Source organism: Saccostrea cucullata, unplaced genomic scaffold (assembly GCF_032062105.1).
Source record: "Saccostrea cucullata isolate Sc308-1 unplaced genomic scaffold, CSIRO_AGI_Scuc_v1 ctg309, whole genome shotgun sequence".
Classification (NCBI taxonomy): Eukaryota; Metazoa; Mollusca; class Bivalvia; order Ostreida; family Ostreidae; genus Saccostrea; species Saccostrea cuccullata.
Genome location: NW_026932621.1, coordinates 289,867 through 311,771, shown reverse-complemented (window position 1 = coordinate 311,771; position 21,905 = coordinate 289,867). Strand labels below are relative to the sequence as shown.

Here is a 21,905-nt window from a genome sequence, read left to right as displayed (position 1 = left end):
ACTTTATTTTTTAAAAAATTCAACTTCGGTAATAATTTCTATATGTGATATAGGGCGTTCATATTTGACATAATATGTCAGAAAAATGACATCTCACCTACAAAGACAAAGACATCTATGAGATACCAAATGACTGACAGATGCTAATGTTTCAATAACAATTGTTTCATCTCCAAATGTATGCTTTGTTAATACTTGAAAAAAAATGTAAGGAAAAAAATGGTTAATAGCTTTGACATGTCGAAGATATAAATATATATAGAAATTAAATATTCTAGGACTTTTATAACGAATATCATAATTTTTTATATAAATTTGCGCGCAATAACAAAGAACTGCGACACGTTTCTTGAATCATATTTCAGCAAACAGGATGCAGATGAAATCTAATATTAGGTATTGTTAATTGTTATATACTTGATTCGACGCAATTAACTTTGAGTTGACTTAAAGCCAAACCATGAAGGTAGGAAATAGAAATAATTAAAAGATAAATGTTCTGTATCTTTGCAATTTATTAACATTCGATTATGATGAAGAAAATTGAACATTAAACAAATAATTTATACAGATCATTAAATTCAGATTATTAACTAAAGTAATATAAATCGTCCTATTTAATTTGGGTCCATATTTTGTGTATAACATACCGAGACACTGTAACAATAAACATATAATATGCAAATTGTCCTGTAGGAATATGCATTTACTTTACACAACCTTATGTTAAGAAAATTACCATTTTTTCTGTTCGAATTTTTGTAGTTATTCTAAAATTTGTGCGAATGATTTTTTTCTCATGATCAGTCAACGCCTTAGGTGTTCTTTAAATAGTAATAGAAAATAACTGATTTCATGACACGGAAAATTTTGGAATTAAAAGACTGTGCGTTATATTTGCTACGCATGACCATGTAAACTTTTGATTTGTGAATAAAACTTTGGAAAGCAGTATGTGCAATAAAAAAAGACTTCTGCATCGATCAATTTAATGTTAACTAAGAAGCTTCCTGAGTCGCTTTTTTTATAACCAAAAATGAGTAAAATCCATTAAACGGTCATTTAACTGTTACTGCAACCAAATTTTTTTTCTTGGCCAATATGGAATGTTTCATTTATTTGTAGATTAAGGTAATTCCACTTTCCTGTGATGTCATGGGTTTTTGCAAAAACTGTTATCAAATTAAAGTCATACCCAATAGAACAATATATTTTGGAAGAATGATTTTCCATAAGTGTAACGATAAATAAAGAATTTTAAAAATGCATATTTTCTTTATTTAATCAATAATTCAATCTTTTAAAAATGTTGACAAGGGCAATAACTCCTGCTCATGTAGCTTCATACAGCATTTTCCTTAATATTTACATTTCCAATAAATTTCCGCTATGATTCTTTACAAAATAAAATGCAGTTCATTTTTCATGAACTACATTACATATGTACCACGAATAAGCATGGATATCTCAATTGTTAGGTCATAATACCGCACTTGACATCAAACAATATAGTGCACACTGTTTTGCTTTAAAAATGACAGTTGAATGGCGTAAATTTATGGCAAGTCATCAGAAAAATAATGTAAATATAAGAAATGAATTTAATTTTTGAAGATTCATGAGGTATATGAACTACAACGCTTCACGCCGGTGTAACGACGGAAAGTGACCCCCGTAGAATATTGACCGGGGGTCCTTTTTCTACGTAGAAATGTGACCCCCTGGTCATTATTCTACGTAGAAAAATGACCCACTTTTCTGTAGAAATTATGACCTTGGGGTCGTTTTTCTCCGTGTGCATTGTAGAAAAATGACCCCGTAGAATAATGACCCCTTTGTCAATTTTGATGCAAAAACGTTCGTTTTGGTCGGAATATTCTTGTTAGGCAAATGTATACTGGTAATATCAAGCTGCCTTATGCTTTGAGGTGTTTGTTTTTTTTGAAAACTTGTAAGCTTAGATAACGAAATCAAAGCTATACAATACCTTATATTTTAAATAATACAAACTGTTTTATTTCCATTAAAGGAAAGCAAGATTAACATGTTCTAACTAAAGGTTATTGGAGCAAAGATACGCGCATTCATATACACGTTTATTACATTTTATACAGTAAGTTTCCACAGTTGTCATTTTAATCTTAAAAATTTTTCTAGCTGGTGTCAGAAAAAAGTTTCCAGATGTATCTCTTTGATTTTATCTTGGATAAATAATTTGCAAAAATCCAAATGAAGTTTTTTTTTCAAAACCTTAACGTTTTTTATCCCTCCTTTTAAAACTGGCGCGAAAAAGGACGCTAGCTTAGAGAATTAGATTTTATAAAAATATTTGGTTTCCTATGAATGAAGTTTCAAACTACTTATAAAAAATAGGAATGATTTACATGCAATTTGTAAAAATAAGTACGAAATTAAATTGCCTCTGACCTGTGATACAAGGGAAACAAAAAGAGTTGTAAAATGTCTTTTGTCGGTTGCTTTTGTCAGCAAAACCTTAACAAAACGGGGGTTGTAGTATGAAACATGATTAAAGTATAAGTCACATTATCCAACGATGGGGTATACGATGAGAAACCGATGCGTTTTTGATGAAAATGGCGTGGTTGCCGGCCGGGCACCACTAGTGATCGGACGGTGACTGAGTCTTTTTTGCGAATCGGTGGGGTCATCGGTAGGAAATAATTCGTAGTTAAAATTCAGCGATGTCTCCAACGATGCCTCACATCGCTCCTCATCGGCAACCCATCATTAACACATCTTTCAAGGATCGGCCGATGTATGGCCGAGCATCGTCCAATATCCGTTGAATCTGAGGTCATCGGGGGGTTGAGTAGTGTTCAACAGATAACGACCGATCATCGGTCGATGTTCGACCAAACATTGGCCCGTAGTCGACCGATGTACGAACGATGTTCACCAATGTATGAGCGATGTAATATACATCGGCCAATTATCCTGGAACATCGTTTTATGCTTAGCAATGCATCGCTGAACCTTTATAAGTCCGGCCGGCAACCACGCCATTTTTCTCATAAAACGCATTGGTTGCCCATCGTATGCACATCGCTGGATAATGTGACTGATACTTTAAGGACTACTGGGCCGATGTGGACCGATGTTGGGGCATCGTTAACACCACGGATTACTATCGATTACCACCGGTCTACGGCTATCGGCCGGGAAATGTGACCTAGGCATAACTAAAAAAACAAGTGTTCGTCTTCCCAAAAATTGGCACATGGACATGTAGTATCGTTTTCCCCGTTCTACATGTACTTACATATGATGATTTTAGGAGTTTTTTTACCAACAGAAAAAAATGTTACTTTACGTTATATTCATGCCCCAAAACGTAATCGAAGTTTCAGGGGTATAATGTCTGCAAAAACTTGAACCTTGTCCATAACTTTAGACTGGGTGGAACTATGGTTTTCATATCTCACGGGTGTATTTCTGTGTCAAGACCTTTTTCTGTTTGCACAACCAATTTTGAACTTCTGACATTGACCTTGGAGTTCGACACACTTTTACACAAAAATTCCACACTTTAAACATAATAGACCTTAAACAATGTTCAGTGAAAACAAATAATTAAAGCAAACCAAGAATAAGGGTAGAAGACAGTCGAAGGTGAGGAAAGCCAAGTAGCAGGTCCTTGGTCACGATAATTACTGTATAAATACTGCCGCAGGCGATAACGGTCATTCAGAGGCATAGGAAACCCTAATTACTGTACGTATAAATGCAATCAAGCATTTAACGTTTTAAAACAGATTGTTCAATGCATTAAAATTAATAAGCTTAAAAATATAAATCCGAGTAACCGAGTACCGATTTTTAGTATTCGATACTCGGACGTTCGATCGAGTACCCGGTTAACCGGGTACTCGTTGACATCTCTAGCATTAACTTCTGGACGGTATGAGCTAGGACTTTATATCGAAGTAATGGCATGATAGACTAAGACTTAGTTTGTAAGGCTCATTATATAAATTGTATTTTAGAATTTAATTCTACAACTGGTAATCCAACTTATACTCATACTTCCCTTTCTAGGGAAGAAGTTCTTCAAAACCATATGTCAGTTATAAATATTTTTAATATTCAACAGAGCATTTGAACTACCTACCCTACCAATATCTTTGATTCCGAAACTTCATAAGAATCCTTACAAACAAAGATACATTGCGGATTCCAGTAAATGTTCAACCAAGGCTCTTTCGTCACTCCTCACTAAGATATTGACAGTAGTGAAGGAAAAACTTCAAGAGTACTGTGCAACAATATACTAGTATTCAAGAAGTGATGTGAATCAGATGTGGATACTTAACAATTCCAAAGAACTTTTGGACAATTTGAAATCATAAGATTTTACCAAAATCAACAGCTTACGACTTTTCAACTTTATGCATAACCATTCCTCACGATGAATGAAAGTCCAGGCCTTTTGACAGCTGGTTTTTTCAATAAGAATGGAACTCGTAAATTCATTCACCTTGTCACTGGTCATTTGCAAAATTATTTTGTTAAAACATACTCTGAATGTACACACAAGTACTCTGAAGTATATAAAAAAGATGCTTGAGTTTCTGATTGACAATATATGTCACAGTGTGGATTTTGGAGACCAGGTATTACAACAATCTATTGGAATTCCCATGGATACCAATTGCGCTCCGTTATTAGCAGACCTATTTTTGTATTCATATGAAGCAAAATTTGTGCAAAATCTTATACGTAAGAAATCACTTGCGGTGGCCTTCAACTTGACATTTAGATAAATCGACGAGGTATTGTCAATTAACAATGGTTATTTCCAATCCTACGTCGAAACGATATATCCCGAAGAGCTTGATACCACAAAGTCTGACACATCTGATTCATACTTGGAAAGACGTTAATGCTAACAACCAAGCTATATGATAAACGTGAGGACTTTAACTTTTCTTTTGTCAACCTCCCTTACTTTTGCAGCAATATACCTTCATCACCTGCATACGGAGTGTATATATCTCAGTTGACTCCATACGCGAGGGCATGTTATACGTATGAACAATTTCTTAAACGAGTTAAATTACTGACAAGGAAGTTGATGAAACGAGTATATCAGCAGTCTCGTTTAAAGTCATCATTTTGTAAGTTCTATGGTCGATACACTGACCTTGTCAGCAGATACCATTTATCACTAAGTCAAATGCTGACTGACGTTTTTCGTGCCGACTGTTAGTCCATTATTTTTAGATTCAATTGACGACGGAGTGTTCCGTTATTTCCCGATCATGACAAGGAGCAAACGGTGGGTATGTTCACTCCTCCATGGCACCTGATGACACCTCTGATGTTTCGGAGGTCCGTGTTTGCTATGCATCTATTTTGTATTGTTTTATGAACTTTAATATTGAATACTGTTCGTTATCTCCATATCCTTCTTCCATACAGATATATATATATAAGCCTAAAAGTAAGAGCTAAAGGAATTGAATTAATATAGTTAAATAACGTTGCTTCTTTGCTATGTTTTTGTAAAATTTTTCAAAGTTTATAGTTATCAGAAACATATGCTATTTTCGGAACAAAACCTTTGAATGATAAAGAAAACACACAAAAAAAAATAATAATCATAATCATAAATTTATGCTCCTCAATTGATAAATATTCATTGGGATTCTGCAAGCCAAAAATAAATCCATTACAGATACATTGATTGTGATGCTACTTTTAAGATATGCAATCAAATTTATGTTGGAAAAAGTTAAAGTACATAAAAAATCCTACTTGCATTTGAAAGTATGAAAAAATATCAGGAGACACATACATAAGGTTTCATTGTATAAAAACGTAGGGGGTCAAATTTCTACGGGGGTCATTTTTCAACGTGTGTGGAGTCGTAGAATTACTGGTCTTGAATGTTTTTCCACAGTCGAAAAATGACCCTACTTGTCGTAGAATATTGACCCGGGGTCATTTTTCTACGTAGAAAAATGACTCCCTGGTCAAAATTCTACGGGGGTCACTTTTCGTCGTTACACCGGCATATTTATCATGAAGCGCTAACGCGCTTCATGAAACATGCCGGTGTGAAGCGTCGTAGTTCATAACCTAACGCGCTTCATGAAACATGCCGGTGTGAAGCGTCGTAGTTCATAACCTAACGCGCTTCATGAAACATGCCGGTGTGAAGCGTCGTAGTTCATAACCTCATGAATCTTCAAAAATCAAATTCATTTCTTAATTGTACTTCTACAACTAGAAAGAATAATAAACTAGAAAGATAAATAATTAACAACTATTAGCAGCATGAGATTAAGTGCACACAGTCTTGTTATAGAAACAATTTTTACCAAGGGATAGACGATTTTACAATTAGCTATGACGGACAAAGGAAAGCAACATCAATTTACTTTTTTAAGCTTATAACCACATGTGTATCTACCTTTATTATACAACACAGTTGTTCTCTACAAAGTAAGGACTATTCGTTTCTTTATATTAAATAAACATTAATTTAAGATGTTTAATTTGTTTCCTTCTCTTTTTTTTTTTTAAAAATCGTCAACGAAATAAAAAGTATTACAAACTAAATAAATCACAATTAATTCAGTATACAGCTGCATTTGTCGTTGGTTTGCTGCTGGTTTGCTTGGAATGGTTCTCGTCGCCTGTTGAAGCTCGTTGGTGGGACGAAGAATCAAAATACAAGGTACATGAAGTGATAAAAAGGCAATAAAACGGTCAATTGAAACAATAATAATTAAAGAAAAGGGACAATATTTACCAATGTACAAGAACAAACTTCTTCTGAATTTAAGAAATAGTTTTGTTAGAAATCATTAATCTCCGTATGTTTTTTTTCAGTGGGTATCTTAATGCTGAAGGACATTGGTCTACTGAAATTATTGATATATGTAAAATCTAAGATGTAGGATTATTGATAATTTTTTCGCACTTAATTTTTCAGTCATGCTTAGATTTCTTATTAGTTCTAAGGCAAGGCCAAATATATTGGCTGGTTTGCTGACTTCCCAAAGGATAGGATAAGAAGATGACAAGAAAGTTGTGTTTTCTAACTGTATTTAAAAACATTCCTCTGTGTCTAAAAACCCTTTCGAGTTTTGTCCCAATTTTAAATGTTATAATTGTATAATACATAAAAAATAAATATTCTTTAACACGATATATTTCATTTTCTTCAGTCTACATCAATGAGGTTTGTTGGATGCGATTGATTTTATCATTGTTTTGGGTTTGAAGGTCAATGATGTCAAACAAGATTTAGAGAGTGCTGTGCACGAAATGCAAAGAACGCAACAGATGCAATATCTGTCCATAAAGAAACTCGAAGAAAGACTAAACAAACAGGAAGCTTTGACCTCTACACAAGCAAACATATCAAAAATCAATCAACGTAAGTTAGAGCATCTGGAAAACACTGTGGCAGAACAGAAGAAATTGATCTTGGAGTTGTCAGAGAAAAATAATTTAAAAAATGATGCGGATATCCATAATTTGATACACTCAACAAATTCTACAGGAGAGAACAAAAATAGAAAGGATCTAACAAAATCATTCATCTCTGGAAGCCAAAAAGCATTCATCGAGGGAGTGATTTCACGACCAGAACGAGTTGTAGCAGCAGGTAGGTACATGTATCACTTGTTTGTCAAGATCCGAAAACCTCTAACACAATCAACTGACCTTACAAAACATTGAAATACAAATGTATCACTATATTTATGTTTTGAATCAGCAACACTTTGTTAACAATTTGAACATAAATTCTTAAGGGAACTACTAATGAAATAATTTTTCTGTTATTAAAACTGTTTTTATTACATATACATGTACTTTTCATAATATTTGCTAAACATTACCTTAGCTAAGAGCTGCCATGTAAGGTCTTTTGCTGATTATGTGCATACAATTTTAGATAACGGCGTAGCCTTTTATGCATATTTGCCAAGAAAAGAACTACATCCCGCACCAGGCCATACCCTTATTTTTCGGTCAGTTGTTACCAATGCTGGCTTCCATTATAATCAACACAATGGAATGTTTACATCCCCTGGTAACGGAGTATATGTATTCACATGGACTATTTCCGTATGGGATTTCCTTGGAACAGAACTGGTTGTCAACTCCTATCCAGTTGGGGCAACGTACACAACTGGAAAGGATGTATTGGACATAAGAACAACGACTGGGGTGGTTGTTGTAATGCTCAATCGAAATGATGTTGTTTATGTGAGGGTTAATGCTGATTCAAGAGTAAGTCATAAAGGAGATATTTGGAGCGACTTTTACTACAAAACTTCGTTTTGTGGTTGGAAACTGTTTTAAATATGGAGTCCATGTACATTGTACTAGTACGTAATGTATGTTTTGCCTCTCTTGATAAAGGAAAACTGAAAATAAAGCATTTAGTTAATTTAAAATAAAAGTAGAGAATATCATTTTCATTCTAAAGGGACAAAAGGATTTTATAACGTTACTACTTACTAACTGAAGGCAACTGAAAGTGAAAAACAGCTGCTACGTTAAGTGTGAATTATGCAAAGGTACGAGGTGAAAATTGTAAGGCTAATAAAATATGTAATGAGTATTAGATCCTTCAATGACTCTTCTCCATATAATGTGTAAAAGTTTAGGCCGTGGATATCGGCCAGTGTCTTAGAGGACAAAGACAATTTAAGGAGGGAGAAATGTAATGGTTTGGTTCCTGGATATCGGGCTGGGTAGCTCATCTCACTAAGCGCCTCACTACTGATGCAGGATTCCCTGGTTCAATTTCCTGTCTAGCCATACATTTTCTCCTTTCCTTTTACAAGTGCATATTTCAAAAACAGAAAACTTTATAGTTTTTTTACTTACTAAGCATACTTTTTAAAGGTCGAGAGATAAACTATGGAGATAACAAAAAGTAACTGTTTTAAAGCTCAAAAGTACACTAAAGCAATATAAATCGAGAGTAGAGCAAACATTGTAAATAAATCTGTGGTGAAATAAGTTAACAATGAGAAGTAAACATCCCCTGTCACCGGTCACAACCGCCATGGCTTCCTTGACAATAATTGGACAAGAATGATATGGAGATAACGAATAGTATTCAATCTCAAAGTCCAAAAAACAATACAAAATAGAAGCAGAGCAAACACGGAACTCCGAAACCTCAGAGGTGGGATCAGGTGCCATGGAGGAGTGAGCATCCCCTGCTGTCCGGTCACACTCGCCGTGTGCATCTTATCATGATGAAGGGAAAAATCCGTCGTCAATTCAGTGTATAAATAATGGACTAACAATTAGTATGAAAAACGTCAGTCAACATTTGACTCAATGGTAAATTGTATTTGCTGACAAGGTCATTCTATCGACCATAGAACTTACGAAATGATGACTTCAAACGAGACTGATGATATTCTTGTTTCATCAACTTGCTTGTGAATAATTTACCTCGTTTTAGAAATTGTTCATACGTAGAGCATGCTTTTCAGGTGATGAAGGTATATTGCTGCATAAGTAAGGGAAATTGACGATAGAAAAACAAGTGGCAAAATCAATAGAGGATTCAGTGTGTGAATAACGATTTTACAATTAGGACTATGATCGAAACACTTCAGTCAACATTCGACTTATACTGGGCTTAATGATAAACTGTATTTGCTGACAAGATCATTGTATCCATCATGAAACTTTTGAAATGATAATTTTCAATCAGACTGTTGATATCCTTGTTTCGTCAACTCGTTGTTAAGAAGCTTGCCTCGTTTTAAAAATTGGTCATACGAGGAGTAAGATCTTGTATATATCAAATGGGAGAAATAAAGTCGATACACAGATGATAAAGGTGTATTACTACATAAGAAAGGGAAGTTGACAACAAAAACATTGAAGTTGATCATTACGTAGATTACCATTAAAATGTAACATCTTTTTCTAGTAAAATATCCAATTATGAAACATAATGTCCACCACAGTATATTACTATCGCCACAGTAAGATCATAACAAACAATCGTAAGAAGATAAAATCAAGACCAGGTGGTACATTCAACAGAATATTCCAGTCAAATTTAGCATACCACTGTACCGGTATTACAAAGCCCTAACTATTGATCTGAAATATGTCAGTCAAAATACCACACAATGATACATGTCAGTTACATTTCTAAGCAGGTCATTATAAGGATTACACAGTTTACGAAATACTTACTTTAAAGGAGGTTTCTGAAATCACTGTTAGATAAATATACACTGGACAAAATTGCTAACGCAACACCTGAGAGAAGTAGTGTTTTAAGTTTAAAAATCTGTTAATGATGTATTTGGTATATAAATATGTTACTTTAATAAAAACTGAGGCATATAAATCCCTATAGATTACTACAATGTTTACTGAGAGTGACCAATTCAAAGAAAATTAAAAAATCGTATCTATTCCATTTTCAAAGAGAAAAAAATCAATTTTTTCTTCGTATTTGTGTTCTTTACACTCCTACTAATTAAAAATTCAGGAAAAGAGTTACACCGCATGCGGCGTTTGACACTAGAGGAGCGTGCTAATGCAGACAGAATGGCGTCTGCAGGGGGTTTCTTTACGGAAATCTGTAAAAAATGAAAACAATACAAAGCTTATCAATTCCACTCATGAACAAGAGGCCCATGGGCCACATCGCTCACCTGAGCACCAAGGGTAGGACTAGTATAAAATGGATTTTTATTGTAAAGTTTAAATCCAAAAGTAGTCCCATGACCAATCATGGATTTGCTATTTTTTAGAAAATGATTGGGAAGAAGACTTTTAAAGAATTTTCCTATATATTTCTATGTAAAACTTTGGTCGGCCATTTTGGCCCCGCCCTACCCCCAGGGGTCATGATATTGAATCTACACTACCTGAACATGCTTCCATATAAATATGATGAATAATGGCTTTGTCATTCTTGAGAAGAAGATTTTTAAAGAATTTTCCTATATATCTCTATGTAAACCTTGGTCGGCCATTTTGGCCCCGCCCTACCCCCGGGGGTCATGATTTGAACAAACTTGAATCTACACTACCTGAGCATGCTTCCATATAAATATGATGAATTATGGCTTTGTCATTCTTGAGAAGAAGATTTTTAAAGAATTTTCCTATATATTTCTATGTAAAACTTTGGTCGGCCATTTTGGCCCCGCCCTACCCCCAGGGGTCATGATTTGAACAAACTTGAATCTACACTACATGAGCATGCTTCCATATAAATATGATGAATAATGGCTTTGTCATTCTTGAGAAGAAGATTTTTTAAAAATTTTCCTATATATTTCTATGTAAAACTTTGGTCGGCCATTTTGGCCCCGCCCTTACCCGGGGGGTCATGATTTGAACAAACTTGAATCTACACTACATGAGCATGCTCCCATATAAATATGATGAATTATGGCTTTGTCATTCTTGAGAAGAAGATTTTTAAAGAATTTTCCTACATATTTCTATGTAAAACTTTGGTCGGCCATTTTGGCCCCGCCCTACCCCCGGGGGTCATGATTTGAACAAACTTGAATCTACACTACCTGAGGATGTTTCCCCGTAAGTTTCATCTTTCCTGGCACAGTGGTTCTTGAGAAGAAGATTTTTAAAATATACCACTAAATTTTCATTAATTCCCAATTATCTCCCCTTGAATAAGGGTGTGGCCCTTCATTTGAACAAACTTGAATCCCCTTCACCCAAGGATACTTTGTGGCAAGTTTGGTTGAAATTGACCCAGCGGTTCTTGAGAAGAAGTCGAAAATGTGAAAAGTTTACAGACAGACAGACGGACAGACGGACAGACAGACGGACAGACAGACAGACAGACAGACAGACGGACGCCGGACAAAATGTGATCAGAAAAGCTCACTTGAGCCTTCGGCTCAGGTGAGCTAAAAAGTGTTGCCAATAGATTAGCAAGCATAAAAATGTTTACAATAGATTGCAACGACACTAAGTTAGCAGTATACAATAAGTTGAAAATTGCTCCACAAAACTAGGTCAACCGGAAGTTGAGTGGATTTGGTAAGGACACTAAGGCACCAAATGATTACTAGGTGAAATGAGAGTCAGTGACAGTTTGTTATTTGATATATAACTTTGGGAATACTCTGGCAACCTCATGCACAGTCCACCTTTAGTGATCAAGAATTTCATATCGGGGCAAAAACGGCGCGCAGTGTAGATCTGGAAATGGGTTTTCGGACAAGAAGGCCATTCAAGTGTCTCTTCATGATATCAAAACATTTGTCAGACCCACTGTTTTGGAAAGAATGGCATATTATATATACTAGTAGCGATCCGGCAAATGTTCAATTCACAAATACTGTTTACCAACAATTATTCGTTTGCAAGAAATTTTCGCGAAGTTCGCGAGAGCTCCATCATCGCGAATATTTCTCACCGCGAACCGGTCCTTAAAGTCTATATGCCTATTAACAACATATCCAAAATATGCCTGATCGCGAAAATTAATCGTCGCGGACTAGTTTATCCTCGGCAAATCGCGAAATAAAGTTGTCGCGAATAATATTAGGTTTACAGTAAGAATTAACAAATGGTGCGTTAGCAGTTTTGCCTAGTGTATATGTCAGTAGTCCGTCGCGATTTAAAATTCATAGGACTCGAAGTTCTGTTGAGTATCGAATAATTTGTGAAACATCAACACGCTATGCAGGTGATACATGTAGCTGAACATTACCGTAAATAAGGAAATTTGAAAATAGACAACCAAGCTGAAGTCATCTCATTTATCATACAGATGAGCTGCCAATCGGCCTTTATAGTCTATAGTCAGTAAAAAAAAATCCTATATGAGACAAATGTTGTTTTTAATTTCGAGCTCACTGCCATAGGATACATCGAGTTGACCTATGAATGAAAGTAACAAGTGTTTATTGATAATACGTCATCGATATATCTAAAATTTAATGTCGAATTGAAGAACATGGTTAGTATTTCTTTCTTAAGTTTAAGTTTTCGAATAAAATATGTTTCATTTCTTAAAGAGAAATGCTTTTTTTTAATGGAGTGCAATTAGTACCAATGGGAATTCCGGCATATTATTGGAAGACATGCTCTCCAAAAACCGCATAGATGCATGTATTGTCAATCAGAAACTCAAGTATCTTTTAATGCCATCCACTGAGCGCATGTCTCTATAAGCAGAATATTTTTCAACAAAATTATTTTGCAAAAGATAGTACTCTGCATGTTCAAATTTCACATTCAGAAAATATCTATTTAAAGTTAAAATACAATTGTGATGAGGAAAGAAAAATATGATCTTTTAAATCTCTCACATCGAAATATATATGAGGTACACGCAAATATATTAGAGTACATGAAATATTTGATCTATTCAAAAACCAGAGAAGAATCTTACCTTAAATTTGCTAATATAAAGGCAATATAGATCAAAACATGCAAAACTATTCAGAAATAAGCTGTACGTGATTGATTAATTGTATTTTGTTTAACGTCCCATTTGAGAATTTTTAACTCATGTGAAGACGTCAGCATATGCCGGTAAAGAACTTCAAATATAGATTTTTAATCGGCACTAAGGGCTATTAGGCAGTGAAGATTCTTTATCGTGCCAACACCTACCGTTACAAGAGGCCTCGGTTTTTAATGTCTCACCGAAATACGTTCACCTTTCGTGCCGAGCGATTGGCGAAGGAACATCACTACCAATATTTACGTCAAAGATTTGACGCTGCTCGGCGAAGGAGAATCGAAACCGGACCTACCGATTGTTAAACTGTAACTGACTGAAAAAAGTAGTACTATTATACTAAATTCCAAATATGTCTATTAAAAACTCAATAAGAAATGATCTACATAATAATAAATTATCTACATGATCTACATAAGCTGAAATTATTTACTTTATTGCCATGTTTTAACACTTGATTTTAGACCAGCGGCTGATTATGTACAGGATTAGGAGGAAGAGGTTGAGAATGTCCAATTAAAGGTTGAGGGCGGCAAAGACGTATTCCTCTTGGGACAAACTGTACGTATGACTCCCTCCTAGCATAAGTTGGGTATCAAAAGCCAGATACTAAAAAACAATCCAAAATGCTGTAACTTTGGTTATAAAGAATATAGAGAAAAAATACATTATTAGAAATCAACCATTATATATAATAGCAAGAAATGGTGTTTATACATAGAAAAAAATACACCCACTTTCCTTAGATAATTTTCAAGGTTATAGTCGACAAAATTACCTAGCTGTTGCTCCAAGCAAAACTGACTCACACAAAGTCTGAAAATATGTATAGGGAACATTTTAAAATATTCGGAATTGCATTTATAATTATTAAAATTCCATGAAGAAAAATAATGGACTCTCAATCTTGTTTAGCTTCATTTTAAACCTTTTTGGTGATATTTTTCAAAATATACAGCTTCCGTTTATTTTCATTGCCACAATGTTATACACATAGGTTAGATTCCAAACAGAATTTTAAATATTGTGTCCTGAGAGTAACACCCCTGCAAACAATCTTATGAAATTGATCTAAAATACGTGTTTTAATAAACAGTTTTCCACAAACTAACAAAATAAAATTTAAAAAAAATAACTCTTGCCTTTTTATCTATGGATAAAATGGCAAAATTATAGATTATATCATTCATGCTATGGTTTGCTGGGGTGTAAATCTCATACCACAAAGTGACATTGACAAAAATTTTGACCAAAGTAAAAACGGTTTCTTCAAAAAAGAAATTTGCCTTTATCAAAAAATAGAGAGCAGAACATTTACAATGCCATAAACTTACAAATATACCGAGGAAAAGCATACTCATTGGAGACTTTAGTCTGATACCTTCACAGCACGACAGTACTATTATGGTTACAAAGGTAATGGCACTGGAAAACAAGATGTGCTTGTGAAACACTGATGCCCCTGTTTGGCATTTTCTGGCGAGGATCAAAATTTTACAAATTCAAGCTAATCTCCAAGGTCAAAGAAAAAATTGTTGGTACCCAGTCTTCTCACAAGGAATACACCTGTGAAATATGAAAAATATTGCCCCACCCACTCAAAATTCTCTGAGAAAGTTAAAGATTTTTTCGGACAAACAGAAAAACAGACAAACAGGAGGGTGGACAGTGCAAAATCAATATACCCTCGAATCTTTGAATACAGGGGCATAAGAATGATAACAAAGCGGTTTAAAATTTATAGTCAAGTCAATCGAGCAAAAATTTAGGTTCCACATTAAACAACTCGCAAGGAAATTTTTCTGTAAAAAATAAATAAAATTTAGCATGTTTTTTAGTGTTTCTTTAAGAAAAAGGATGTGTTTGTGAAACAATGATGCCCCCGTATCGCAGCTTATGGCGAAGTTTTTAAAATTCAAGTCAAACCTTAAGGTCAAATTGTTGGTATCAAAAGGAAGGTTTTTGCACAAGGAATAGAGCTGTGGAATGTAAAAGTCCTGGTACTAAATGTTTAAAAGGTGTGGCCAAGGTTAGAGTTTTTAAAATGTGGGTCAACCTCTACAGTAGTTTCAAAAAGGCAAAAACTTGATGGTACCTATAAAAGAAAGGTCTTGACACAATGAACACACGTGTAAAGAAAGCCCTAGCACCAACTGTTCAAATTTATAACCAAGGTTAAACTTTGGTATTTTGTTGTAAATGTAGGTCAAACTCTAAGGTCAAGGTTAAGTGATCAAATTTGGTGGTACCCAGTGGAAGGTCATCTCACAAAAACTACACCTGTGGAGTATCAAAGTCATAGCCCCACCCACGTAAAAGTTATGGGCAAGGTTAAATTCAAAAATAAAACCCAGAAAAAGTACGAATAAGCACAATACCTTTTTTTTTAATTTTGCTGCCCCTTGAATATCTTATGAAGGGAAAGCATAATTTGAGCAATTCTTCTTCTTTGGATAAGGGGCATCACTTTGTAATTCCATCCGTTTTTATGCCACGTAGTCGAAGATTCGGGGGTATATAGTTTTTGCCCTGTCCGTCCGTCTATCTGTGTGTTTGTCTATATGTCTAGACTGTCTTTTATCTGTTTGTCCGCAAAAACAATAACCTTGCCCCTAACTTTTAAGTGGTTGGGGCTATGATTTTCATATTTCAAAGGTATTCCTAGTGACAAGACCTTTCTTCGGGTACCACCAATTTTGATCTCTTAACCTTGGAGTTTTAACCACTTTTAGCAGAAAATATCAAAATTTAACTTGGTCATAACTTTTGAACAGTTGGCGCTTGGGCTTTCAAACTATACATGGTGACAAGACCTCTCAAAGATATAAATATTTTCGCCTGTCTGATCTCGACCTAAAAGTTTTGAAAAACTTTAATCTTGGCAGTAACTTTTGAACAGGTAGAACTGGACTTTTTCGAGAAGCACTGACTTTTACACCTGTATCATGTACGGAGGTACAAAGTTGATAATAGATAAGAAAACCTTTTTATTGGTCATAGATAGTGCCCGTAATGTTTTAAGGAGCTCTCAAATGGGAAGGCCGGGATTTAAGGGTATGGTGGTAGTCGTTTTTCTTTAAGGACAACTGGTTTGTACTTTGAAGTACAATAACCCGTTATTCTCGTTGAATAAAATGTTGAGCTAAATATTTATATCGTAAAGGAGCTTTACATTGTCCTAGTGTGAAAGTAAGCCGTCAACTGTAAAACTAAAAGTCTACGCTCCTCGTAAAAGTCCACTAGGGCTTTCATATTTCATATAATTATTCCTTGTCAGAAGAACTTCCTTTTGACACCAACAATTTTAACGTTGGAGTTTGACTTGCGTTTGAGAAACTTCGCCACAAGCTACCATACGGGACATCATTGTTTTTCATAAGATATTAGAAGTATCCCCGTTTCTTCATAATAATCTTATCACATTTTTAATATACTTTATCTTACCAGTAATAGATCAGATCATACCGGTAATAGATCAGATCATTATTTCGCAAATATATAATTTTCTTTCTTTTTTCCCCTTTTCTTTTTTTTTTTCATTTACCCCAAATTCTGTTTTCCCCTTTCCCTATATTTACCAAATAAATATTGCGCATTCTTCAGTTAATTTTTATTTTGACAAAAAATAATAAATTGACTGAGGTCTGAAGAACTTTAAGTATTATTGAATAATTGACTTAAACAGTTGATACAGGAATAGAGCTGTGGAATGTAAAAGTCCTGGTACTAAATGTTTAAAAGGTGTGGCCAAGGTTAGAGTTTTTAAAATGTGGGTCAACCTCTACAGTAGATTCAAAAAGGCAAAAACTTGGTGGTACTATAAAAGAAAGGTCTTGACACAATGAACACACGTGTAAAGAATGAAAGCTCTAGCACCAACTGTTCAAAAGTTATAACAAAGGTTAAACTTTGGTATTTTGTTGTAAAAGTAGGTCAAACTCTAAGGTCAAGGTTAAGTGATCAAATTTGGTGGTACCCAGTGGAAGGTCATCTCACAAAAACTACACCTGTGGAGTATCAAAGTCATAGCCCCACCCACGTAAAAGTTATGGGCAAGGTTAAATTCAAAAATAAAACCCAGAAAAAGTACGAATAAGCACAATACCTTTTTTTTTAATTTTGCTGCCCCTTGAATATCTTATGAAGGGAAAGCATAATTTGAGCAATTCTTCTTCTTTGGATAAGGGGCATCACTTTGTAATTCCATCCGTTTTTATGCCACGTAGTTGAAGATTCGGGGGTATATAGTTTTTGCCCTGTCCGTCCGTCTATCTGTGTGTTTGTCTATATGTCTAGACTGTCTTTTATCTATTTGTCCGCAAAAACAATAACCTTGCCCCTAACTTTTAAGTGGTTTGGGCTATGATTTTCATATTTCAAAGGTATTCCTAGTGACAAGACCTTTCTTCGGGTACCACCAATTTTGATCTCTTAACCTTGGAGTTTTAACCACTTTTAGCAGAAAATATCAAAATTTAACTTGGTCATAACTTTTGAACAGTTGGCGCTTGGGCTTTCAAACTATACATGGTGACAAGACCTCTCAAAGATATAAATATTTTCGCCTGTCTGATCTCGACCTAAAAGTATTGAAAAACTTTAATCTTGGCAGTAACTTTTGAACAGGTAGAACTGGACTTTTTCGAGAAGCACTGACTTTTACAGTTGACTTTTTAAACCTGTATCATGTACGGAGGTACAAAGTTGATAATAGATAAGAAAACCTTTTTATTGGTCATAGATAGTGCCCGTAATGTTTTAAGGAGCTCTCACATGGGAAGGCCGGGATTTAAGGGTATGGTGGTAGTCGTTTTTCTTTAAGGACAACTGGTTTGTACTTTGAAGTACAATAACCCGTTATTCTCGTTGAATAAAATGTTGAGCTAAATATTTATATCGTAAAGGAGCTTCCGTACATTGTCCTAGTGTGAAAGTAAGCCGTCAACTGTAAAACTAAAAGTCTACGCTCCTCGTAAAAGTCCACTAGGGCTTTCATATTTCACATAATTATTCCTTGTCAGAAGAACTTCCTTTTGACACCAACAATTTTAACGTTGGAGTTTGACTTGCGTTTGAGAAACTTCGCCACAAGCTACCATACGGGACATCATTGTTTTTCATAAGATATTAGAAGTATCCCCGTTTCTTCATAATAATCTTATCACATTTTTAATATACTTTATCTTACCAGTAATAGATCAGATCATACCGGTAATAGATCAGATCATTATTTCGCAAATATATTATTTTGCTTTCGGAATGTTTAAAATTCTTCCATTTTCTTTCTTTTTTTTTCCCTTTTCTTTTTTTTTTCATTTACCCCAAATTCTGTTTTCCCCTTTCCCTATATTTTCCAAATAAATATTGCGCATTCTTCAGTTAATTTTTATTTTGACAAAAAATAATAAATTGACTGAGGTCTGAAGAACTTTAAGTATTATTGAATAATTGACTTAAACAGTTGATACAGGAATAGAGCTGTGGAATGTAAAAGTCCTGGTACTAAATGTTTAAAAGGTGTGGCCAAGGTAAGAGTTTTTAAAATCTGGGTCAACCTCTACAGTAGATTCAAAAAGGCAAAAACTTGGTGGTACTATAAAAGAAAGGTCTTGACACAATGAACACACGTGTAAAGAATGAAAGCCCTACCACCAACTGTTCAAAAGCTATAACAAAGGTTAAACTTTGGTATTTTGTTGTAAAAGTAGGTCAAACTCTAAGGTCAAGGTTAAGTGATCAAATTTGGTGGTACCCAGTGGAAGGTCATCTCACAAAAACTACACCTGTGGAGTATCAAAGTCATAGCCCCACCCACGTAAAAGTTATGGGCAAGGTTAAATTCAAAAATAAAACCCAGAAAAAGTACGAATAAGCACAATACCTTTTTTTTAATTTTGCTGCCCCTTGAATATTTTATGAAGGGAAAGCATAATTTGAGCAATTCTTCTTCTTTGGATAAGGGGCATCACTTTGTAATTCCATCCGTTTTTATGCCACGTAGTTGAAGATTCGGGGGTATATAGTTTTTGCCCTGTCCGTCCGTCTATCTGTGTGTTTGTCTATATGTCTAGACTGTCTTTTATCTGTTTGTCCGCAAAAACAATAACCTTGCCCCTAACTTTTAAGTGGTTTGGGCTATGATTTTCATATTTCAAAGGTATTCCTAGTGACAAGACCTTTCTTCGGGTACCACCAATTTTGATCTCTTAACCTTGGAGTTTTAACCACTTTTAGCAGAAAATATCAAACTTTAACTTGGCCATAACTTTTGAACAGTTGGCGCTTGGGCTTTCAAACTATACATGGTGACAAGACCTCTCAAAGATATAAATATTTTCGCCTGTCTGATCTCGACCTAAAAGTATTGAAAAACTTTAATCTTGGCAGTAACTTTTGAACAGGTAGAACTGGACTTTTTCGAGAAGCACTGACTTTTACAGTTGACTTTTTAAACCTGTATCATGTACGGAGGTACAAAGTTGATAATAGATAAGAAAACCTTTTTATTGGTCATAGATAGTGCCCGTAATGTTTTAAGGAGCTCTCACATGGGAAGGCCGGGATTTAAGGGTATGGTGGTAGTCGTTTTTCTTTAAGGACAACTGGTTTGTACTTTGAAGTACAATAACCCGTTATTCTCGTTGAATAAAATGTTGAGCTAAATATTTATATCGTAAAGGAGCTTCCGTACATTGTCCTAGTGTGAAAGTAAGCCGTCAACTGTAAAACTAAAAGTCTACGCTCCTCGTAAAAGTCCACTAGGGCTTTCATATTTCACATAATTATTCCTTGTCAGAAGAACTTCCTTTTGACACCAACAATTTTAACGTTGGAGTTTGACTTGCGTTTGAGAAACTTCGCCACAAGCTACCATACGGGACATCATTGTTTTTCATAAGATATTAGAAGTATCCCCGTTTCTTCATAATAATCTTATCACATTTTTAATATACTTTATCTTACAAGTAATAGATCAGATCATACCGGTAATAGATCAGATCATTATTTCGCAAATATATTATGTTTTCGGAATGTTTAAAATTCTTCCATTTTCTTTCTTTTTTCCCCTTTTCTTTTTTTTTTTCATTTACCCCAAATTCTGTTTTCCCCTTTCCCTATATTTTCCAAATAAATATTGCGCATTCTTCAGTTAATTTTTATTTTGACAAAAAATAATAAATTGACTGAGGTCTGAAGAACTATTATTGAATAATTGACTTATACAGTTGATATAAATCAAAACTTACCTCATAGAATACCATATCCAAGGATTATTCATTGAGTACTCTTTCACAGGTTCTCTATGAAGTAACATAAACAAAGCTCGTTTGATTGATGAAAAAATAATTAATGCCTGAACATCAATTCTCGTTCTCTTTATTACTGGTATCAACATATTCCTTATAAGGTCAGACGACATGTTCACGTTCCTCAAATATATGCTTTGTTTTTCTTTATATTATATCAAAAATTATTCATATTTGGCATTTTCTTATGGTTTCTACATTCAATTTGTTTTCAATATTTTTATGCCCCCGTAAACGAAGTTTCGGGGGTATATAGTCTCTCTCTCTCTCTCTCTCTCTCTCTCTCTCTCTCTCTCTCTCTCTCTCTCTCTCTCTCTGTTGTTTGTCTGTTTGTCCACAAAAAATTTAAACCTTGCCCATAACTTTTGATTTAGTGGAACCATGATTTTCATATTTCACACGCGTATTCCTTGTTATAAGACCTTTCTTTGGGTAACACCAAATTTGACCTTTTGACCTTGACCTTCGAGTTTAGCCCACTTTTATATGAAAATTCTAAACTTTTACTTTGGCCATATATTTTGAACAGTAGATACCAGGACATTTATACTTCATATATGTATTCTTTGTTGAAAAACCTTTCATTGGATAGCAACAACCTTGACCTTGTAGATTTCCATACCTGTGAAAAAACTTAACCTTGGCCATAACCTTTGAACGGTAAGGGGTAGGGCTTTAATACTTCATATGTATAATCCTTGTGAGAAGACCCTTCATTGGATATCAAGTTGATATCCAATGATGGGTCTTCGCACTAGGATTACCCATATATTGAATACTATAGAAAACATTGCTACTATATTCTTGTGAAAAATCCATTTATTAGCCTCGAGCAGTTTTATGTATGGCGCCCGTTTCACAAGAATGAGCAAAACACATATACGTACATATATAGATTTTCATTCGAAATTTAGGCCTATGTTTACCAATTGTAAATTCAGGTTTTAAAGCTCATATTTTTATTAACAAAAATGAAAAAATGAAGATAACAAACAGTATTCACACTCGAAAGTCATTAAACAAACACAAATCAGTGAGCATCTCCTGCCGACCGATCACAACCGCCGTGTGCTCCTTTTCTAATCGGAAATGACAAATAAAAATTGCCAAATGATTCTGAAGAATTTTCT

General features: G+C 34.6%; 1 protein-coding gene and 1 long non-coding RNA gene across 2 annotated transcripts; one reads left to right on the top strand and one right to left on the bottom strand.

The window, feature by feature from the left end:
• The first annotated feature begins 6,550 nt into the window (after positions 1-6,550).
• Positions 6,551-8,361, top strand: LOC134235629 (uncharacterized). Its single transcript, XM_062717759.1, has 3 exons — positions 6,551-6,700; positions 7,252-7,636; positions 7,928-8,361. The coding sequence occupies exons 2-3, from the start codon at positions 7,294-7,296 to the stop codon at positions 8,335-8,337; spliced, it is 753 nt and encodes a 250-aa protein (XP_062573743.1). The 5' UTR covers positions 6,551-6,700; positions 7,252-7,293; the 3' UTR covers positions 8,338-8,361.
• Positions 8,362-14,243: 5,882 nt separating this feature from the next.
• On the bottom strand, positions 14,244-20,769 carry LOC134235602 (uncharacterized). The gene is made up of 3 exons (XR_009985447.1): positions 20,716-20,769; positions 14,803-14,893; positions 14,244-14,284 (listed from the first exon to the last, which is right to left on the bottom strand). It is a non-coding gene; the product is annotated as an uncharacterized LOC134235602 (long non-coding RNA).
• Positions 20,770-21,905: the final 1,136 nt, after the last annotated feature.